Source organism: Lepisosteus oculatus, chromosome 5 (genome assembly GCF_040954835.1).
Source record: "Lepisosteus oculatus isolate fLepOcu1 chromosome 5, fLepOcu1.hap2, whole genome shotgun sequence".
In the NCBI taxonomy this organism is placed as follows: Eukaryota; Metazoa; Chordata; class Actinopteri; order Semionotiformes; family Lepisosteidae; genus Lepisosteus; species Lepisosteus oculatus.
This window is the reverse complement of record NC_090700.1, coordinates 12,711,999-12,719,650: the sequence shown is the minus strand read 5'-3', so window position 1 is coordinate 12,719,650 and position 7,652 is coordinate 12,711,999. Positions and strand designations below refer to the sequence as shown.

The 7,652-nt window shown below is 37.5% G+C and overlaps 1 protein-coding gene across 3 annotated transcripts; it reads left to right on the top strand.

The window, feature by feature from the left end:
• Positions 1-677: 677 nt before the first annotated feature.
• Positions 678-7,193, top strand: folr (folate receptor). 3 transcript variants are annotated; one of them, XM_015341224.2, is made up of 5 exons: positions 678-814; positions 2,341-2,470; positions 3,115-3,303; positions 5,428-5,563; positions 6,871-7,193. In XM_015341224.2, exons 2-5 carry the CDS (start codon positions 2,345-2,347, stop codon positions 7,155-7,157), a joined length of 738 nt encoding a protein of 245 aa, XP_015196710.1. In that variant the 5' UTR covers positions 678-814; positions 2,341-2,344; the 3' UTR covers positions 7,158-7,193. The 3 variants fall into 3 exon arrangements, with proteins under 3 accessions (XP_015196710.1, XP_015196709.1, XP_015196708.1); XM_015341223.2 differs by having other exon boundaries at positions 758-860; XM_015341222.2 differs by lacking the exon at positions 678-814 and adding an exon at positions 1,024-1,155.
• Positions 7,194-7,652: the final 459 nt, after the last annotated feature.

The window sequence follows — 7,652 nt, the reverse complement described above, 5'->3', positions numbered from 1 at the left end:
GAAAGTCTGATGTCTCTCGACTGAGGTAACTTCTTTTCAGCTGTAAAAGCAGCCTTATTCAACAGTACAATTTAAGAAGGGTTTGAGCACACAATAAAAATAATTTTGTCAACTACACAGATTAAATAAGCGCAAGTAAAAGTAATATATTAAAATATACAGAAAATGTAATGGATGAATCTTGTATATAAACTCTTCGACTTCAGAATGGTTACTGAGTTAATTGCTGCATTTAGTTATTTTTAGCTTTTTCTTACAACTAATGAGTAATCCATTGCCCTGCCTGGGTCACACTGTCTTGTTTATGTAATTGGCCATTCCTTTTTTATAATTAACCAAAGTACCAGCTGCCTTTAGATTTATGCATTGCAACGTTTAAAGTTTTTTGTTTAAGAAACTCAGTCCTCTGTTGTATGTCTCCTTCCACTGTAGGTTAGAACTTTTTTTTAATAAAAATATTAAACGTTGAGGGAGTTTTACTCACGGAGCAGTTGTTCATTCACTTCTGGGGAACGCTCTTTTTGTGATTAATGTTAGTAGAAATTTGTAGGAGTTTCATTTCTCTTTTATTAATTTTTTGACATTTTTCTACATTCACAAAACGTTGCATTATTCATCTCAAATGTCTTGTTTGTGAAAATAAATACTTTGTTCTTGTGCTTTTCAAAAAAATGTTTTCAAGAGCGAGTCTGATGTTTCATCAAAATCTTATTCTCAAGGCAAGTTTTATTTTGTTTTAGCCAAAGGAGGTGGAAGAATACTTTGTTGAATGAGAAAGCAGCCTGGAATCTCATTGTGAGCACACGGCTTCAAGGTAAAACTTTCACTCTGTGGAGAAGAGACCTTGCATACTTTTTCTAGTAAATTCTCAGACTTTGTCCTGTGATTGTGCAAAGTAATCATAAACTGTTATCTTCGCATTCCTAAATAGTACTAATGGAAATCAGGAACACAGACTTTCTCTCTGTTATTGCACCGTTTAGGGACTGTCCTCTACTGTCTGAAGCCAATCAGAAACCTTCCATTTGAGTTAAGCTATAGCCTGAGAACAGATATAAATTGTCCGTGGTGTGTAAAGTTTATTTAATCCAGAACATCAGAGGAGAGTGAAGCTTCGAAGGCGGTTCAGTTTTAATCCAGGATGTACTTAAGAAGGTCTTGATCATTTTATTTTCCTTATTTTTTTAAATAACATGTCAGTCTTTACTCTCACCAGGCCAAGTAGACTGAAAACAGAGAGTTAGTCTTTATTGTCTTATGACTTCATGGGGTTTTGTACTTTTCATATTTCATATGTATTCCATATGTAGCATTTCAATGCTTATATAGAACAGCACAGTATGGTATTTGAGATAATTATTAGGTTTTATTTGGTAATTATATTATTTCAGAAGCCAAAATTCAGACTGCAAAACGTGAAATAGAGTGTTACTGTTCTGAGCATATATGTAAAGTTTCCATAAATGTTACATATAAAAACTATATATAAAACATTTAATTTTTTGGAAATACGTTTGAAACTTGTGATCATGACTTAAAGGTACCTCACTGCAACTTTATCACAGTAGTTTTAATGGCATACTTGATTGCCTTACATTGAAAAGTCCCAGCCTCCCAACCAGACTTAAAAGTGAAGAGAGTTTAAACTAATCATCCATGTATTATTCATAATCTAAATAAGGAGTGTTGTGCCAAAGTGTTAAAATTATTTTGTTCATGTATTAGTTTATGAAATTAAATGTAAATATCTTATTGTACTGTATGCTATCTTATACTGTAGATTTCACATTATTCTCAAAGAATTCCAGAACTATATTTCTCAGATATACTGCAGTCTGGTATCACAATATTTACAGGGTGATTTTCAATGTTTGAGTTCCAGTATTTAATTTGTAACCTTTTTTTCTAATTCTGAAAGTTTTAAATTAGGAATTTCACATGGGAAAATGTGAAAATACGAAACAAAATTCACATACTGTAAATGCTTGCTTTCATTTATCTGTAGTGTAGTTTTGAAAAAAACAATTGGAATTTTGTCACTGTTAGGAAAGTGCTGTCGCTTTTGTACAGGAGTAAAAGTGTTTTAAGATTCGGCAGTGCAGAGAAGTCATGGATTCAAAATCTGAGTGAAGTACTGCTGTTGTCTTGTTCATATCACTTAAGAAAAATGCCAAGATATAGATGTCACTTTGGACAGCATCAGCCCACTTTGCTTAGCTGGGTGTGAGTTACTTTCTGTTGCCTGAAATTATAAATGAGAGAAGCTGGAGGAAAATCTTAGTTAAGTTTCATGGAGAACTTTTTCCTCCAAACATAATTTATCAGTTTTTTTTCCTTTAGAGAAATGCTGGGTGTGACCTTGCTGTTGGCCCTGGTTTCTGTGGCGGTGTCTGAGGATATTTTAAACAAGTGCATGGATGGCAAACATCATAAAAAAACTCCTGGAGCTGAGGGCAAACTTTTTCAGCAGGTAGGAAGAGGAGCTGAATTAACCAGCTTTTCAGCCATCACACACTATCACTGGGCACCTTGAGTTGGCCCAGTGAGCTGAAGAAAGCCACAGCTGACCCATCACGAATATACAGTATTACAGCTATTTTTCTACCTTACAAGCATCATATGCAAGAACATTTCTTCATATGAGCCAACTAATATACAAACATCTTCCTGAGCACAGCCTGGCAAATACCTCATAGTTTAGAAACAATTGCACAGAAAAACTAACATATTTTGAATCAGCAACTTCAAACAGAAAATAGTATTTAAAAAATTGGGGAGGACTTATAATTATAATTTCTACTACGTTTGTAACAACGAGAGAAGTCATTCTAAACATACAGAATCATAGATTATATAAAAAAGTGTGCCAAGGAAAAGTTAAGGATCGATGTCTAACATTCCTTGAAGCAGTAATCTTTAATTACTAAAACCTAGGCAACTGTTAGGATATCTGGTCTGTGCTTTTTTTTTTCCATTTTAGTAAACAGTGTTAAGGAAAATGTCTGGAGCTGGAAAATCTAGAGCAGCTAAATGCCGCCCATAGAGTTCAAGACATATGTATATGACCCCTGCGCTGTGATCACTGTCTAATCCTCCACTTGCTGTGCTGCTCAGTGTAAGCCGTGGAAGAGCAACGCCTGCTGCACAGCAAACACCACTGAGGAGGCACACGAAGACAACTCGTACCTCTACAACTTCAACTGGAACCACTGCGGCATCATGTCGAGCTCCTGCAAGAGACACTTCATTCAGGACACCTGCTTCTATGAGTGCTCCCCTCATCTGGGTCCCTGGATTCAGAAGGTAACATGAACATATAAGCACTCTTCCACGGTGAACAGTTTAATAATTTCAAGCCCTGCAGAGAGCACAGGGCATTCTTTCTCTTCCCAAGATGACCCTGAAGTTTCCATCGGCATCAGGGGGGAGTCTATTTTAGTTTGAGAGGACTCTATCCATTATAACCTGGTCTGCTGAAATATAACGTTTCCTCTGCCCGCTGCTTAAAAAATGAAAAAAGGACACATTGATGAGCAGAGGAATGAGACTCGGCTGTGAACAATTAACTTGTTTCTCAACCTATGAATGGGCATGGCAAGCACAGCCTTATGTCATCTGGTTTGGGAAAGACCTGAATCTTTTGGTTTTGCTACTGAAGGAAATTTTAGAGATTACAGAATGTTCTGAAACTCATCAGGTTCGGCAGCTTGAAAAAAACCCCACAAGGCTCCAGAGAAGGAATTAGACTTTATTTGGCTGGTTTGGAAAGTGAGTTGAAAGATTAATCCTGTGCCGCACCTAATGAATATTAGTAAAATGTTTGTGTGGCTTCTTTTCCTGTAGTACATAACAATATACAATCGAAGAGATCCCAGCTAGTAGTGACATGCCACACCCAAACTGTCACCTTGTCTTAAACTGATCTGCTTTTTGGTGAAATGAAGTGAAAATACTGATTGACCATGTTATCATACAAAATGACACAAAACCAAAAATGAGACAAAACAATTAACCTGTTTACTTATTTGGTATATTAAGTAAGTGAATCTAAAATTTCATGCAGCCATTTCTTAAAAAGCCCAGAATCAGGGCCTCAGCCACCTGAGTGGGAACATGTCCTAAATACCCCCAGCACTTTTTGAAAAGAAGCATTTCCTATTCTCCATCCTAAATACATTCCCTTACTTTCCAGCTGTGGCCCTGTGTAATTGTTTCATTACCAAGATCCCCTTTGTTAATCCTATCAACTCCCCCCAAACTCCTCTCAGCCTCCTATGTTCTAGAGAATGAAGAGATTTAACTACATTTAACCTGTCTGGATATTATATGATAATCCTGTGAGACCAGATACAAAAAATACTTTTTTATTGCTCTTCTTTGTGCTCTTTCCACAAAGTGTTGGACTTTTGCAGTGTACTTTCACTAGATGGCACTATGACCCAAGAAAAAATCTGAATTCTTAAAGGAAAATCGTACCATTTTACCTGACTGAATATAAAAAATCCCATTTAATGTGCTCTAAATGCACAGTCTTTTGCACGAGACCAAATGCAGGTACTGCCTGCACACAGATTTGTTACAATCCTGAAACTAGCTAACTTGAACTTCCAAAATTTTACATTATTCAGTTTTCCCATGTATGTGTTCTTTGCAGTGTCTACACCACGTCACTCCAATATTTATCCTGCAGTAAAGTTTTCCCATGTTAAGAATCCTTTTAAGCTAATAAAGTCATGGAGAAGAGAAGTCATGGAATAAAGAGAAGAAGGGAAAGAAATCAATTGTGCACTTCATCATAGCATACAGTACTTCCTCATGATCATTTACTGTCTTTATGACCTAAATAAATAACAAAAGCCCATTCAAGATTTTGAAAAACGCAAGGTAGGAAAAAAAACGTCAGTTCCAGATGAATATTTCAAGTAGAGAAAAACATTAATCTTAGGTTGGAGATAAAAAAAATACATTTTCGGGGTACAATATATACTGTGCATGTGTGTGGGTATTATTTTCATTTTCATTTTTTGTACTTTGTACTCAGGAGTCTCTATTGCACTGCAAATAAAGACATGAGTCAGAAAGTACTAAATATAAACAAAGATGACTTCAGGGAAAAAAAAACTCCATGAAATAACAAAAAGATCACACAACCTACTCCGTTAAAATTCAATCTGTTAAAATCTGTTTTATCTGTTAAAAGGAGGCAGGAAATGTACTTTCCCTTTTAAGAGGCCGCTGTGAGCATATTAAACAAAATTTGGTGGGGCCCACATAAATGTACTCCACTTTGTGATGCTGGAAATCATTCTCTCATTGCTGTGCCTCCTTCATGCTGATGTGTTTGTTTCACTTAATTCCTGTAGTGTAGTATTTCTCAGCGTGTGACCTGACCTCTCTCTCTGCGGTGTGCCTGTTCCCCTGTTTCAGGTGAACCAGTCGTGGCGGAACGAGCGAATTATCGATGTTCCCATTTGCAAAGAAGACTGTAACGGGTGGTGGGAGGACTGTAAGAATGACTTAACCTGCAAAGAAAACTGGCACAAGGGCTGGGATTGGAGCACAGGTTCGTGAAACTGCCATGAGTACAAAAAGACGCTGGGGCAAGCTGATTTATGAATGTTAAGTTGCAGACAATTAAGACCACTGCCCAACTTTTTTTCAAACTAAACCACATATTTTGTGCGCTCTGAGCTTTTGTCTGCCCTAAAATAGTTTCTTATTAACTCTTCCTGCCAGGGTTCCTTAGTCTGTTTCTCAGCAGGTTCAGCAGGTTTAGTAGGAGAATCACCCAAGACCTCAGGACGATTATTTTTTAATTAGGAAATAAGGTTTAATAAGGATAGTTGAATCAATTAATCAGGCTCGATGCTGCTGGTGATAATTTAAGAAGACATACAGAACTGGATTGGGGAAAACATGTTGGCGCAGTGGTTTGCATTGCTAACCCTCAGTGCTGGTGAATTTAATTCCTGGGGAGCTATCTGCGTGGAGTTTGTACGTTCTCACTGTGTTAAAATGGCTTTCCTCTTTGGCTTCCTTCCACAGTCCTAGGACATTCTGACAGGTTAATTGGCTTGTGGGAAAATTGTGTTGTGAGTGTGTGCGTGTTTGTGTCTGTGTGTGCCTTGTGATAAACTGGTGTCCCATCTTGCCTTGCGTCCGTTGTTTGCCAGGATAGACTCTTGCTTCCCTATGATCCTCTATTGGAAAAGCAGTTAGAAAATGGATGGATCGATACAACTGGACTGTTGTTTTTGAACACCAAACTTGAGCCGGCTATAACTTTGTCCTGGAGAGGTGGATATTTCAGGTGTCAGAGATTTGTTTTCTCCTGCTCAAGGGTCAATTAGTAATTGTGATCAATTACATAAATATTTACCTTTTGTATCTGAGAATGCAGGCAGCAAAAAAGAAGAAGTGTCTTGTTCCATGTGGGGACCCTTATTTTACAATCAGTTGCCTGAGCCAGAGAAATGCTTTCTAAACACACAAAATCAAGAATATATATGGTTTAATAAGGTTTAATAAGGTTAGGGTTTTTACATTTCTTAAGCAGTGGGAAAGAGTGTTTTCAGTCTCTCCACACTGGAAGAAGGCTCCATAGCCGAAACGTTGTGTCTCTTTTCTTTTCAACAAACCAACAATAAACCTTTACTTGTTTCTTTGCAGCCTACGCATGCTGACGTAGCTATGTCCTTGAGAGTCTTTTCTGACCTTCTTTCACAGTAGTTGTTCTCTGTAGTAACCCCGTCTGAAAATCATTATCAAGTATAACCTCCCTTTCAACTCCGCAACAGATCGCTCGCTCTACAGAGTGTCCTAAACTGCAAGCTTTCATTTCATTATCTTCCTCTCTTCCCCTCTCGTCAGGTACAAACATTTGCCCAGCTGGGACAAAGTGCAGGAAATTCACTGACGTTTTCCCCACGCCTCAGAGCATGTGTGAGAAGATCTGGTCCCGTTCCTATGCTTACAGCATGTTTGAGAGAAGCAGTGGGCGCTGTATGCAGATGTGGTTTGACGAGGGCACAAATCCCAATGAAGACGTTGCGCGATATTATGCTGTAGAAAAAGGCTTGATTAATGGGGCCGCATCCTTTAGTCTTCCAGCCTCCCTGTTTGGCCTCTTAGCATTTCTTTCATTGCTGTTGTTCTGAGTTAAAATGTTTTAATAAAATAATTGTTTCTATTTACCTGTTTCAAATAGGTTTGTGAAGATTTGAAAGATGTGTAGAGAAACCCGGTTCAGGGACGCCAAATATGTAAGAAAAGTGGCTCTCTGAAGGCACCAGTTCTGTAGGGTTTGGGCATTTACTGAGACAATTATTAATTGTAGCAGTAAATCACAAAGTTGATTCTTTTGGTGGCTTTAGAATCCAACCATGCGATATAACTCAAACAACGCACACACACAGGTACTAATACACGAGGATACATTTATTAATACATAGAATATGCATATAAACCTAACAGATCTTATCGAGAGGGTTATCAGAATACAAAAGATATATATTCAATCAGTTACAAAGAGTTACACATCAAGAGGAAATACGTTCAGTATATCATTCATTAAGACCGTTTCGTAAAGTGAACTTGGTTACAACGTCTACATTAGATACTCAAACAAGTACATAACTCTTAGGAATTAAATT

What these genes read in the sequence shown, in the direction of transcription:
- folr (XM_015341222.2), top strand. An exon ending in AGGGCAAACTTTTTCAGCAG is followed by an intron (nt 2,471 to 3,114) that starts GTAGGAAGAGGA and finishes TGTGCTGCTCAG; the next exon opens with TGTAAGCCGTGGAAGAGCAA. An exon ending in TGGGTCCCTGGATTCAGAAG is followed by an intron (nt 3,304 to 5,427) that starts GTAACATGAACA and finishes CCCCTGTTTCAG; the next exon opens with GTGAACCAGTCGTGGCGGAA.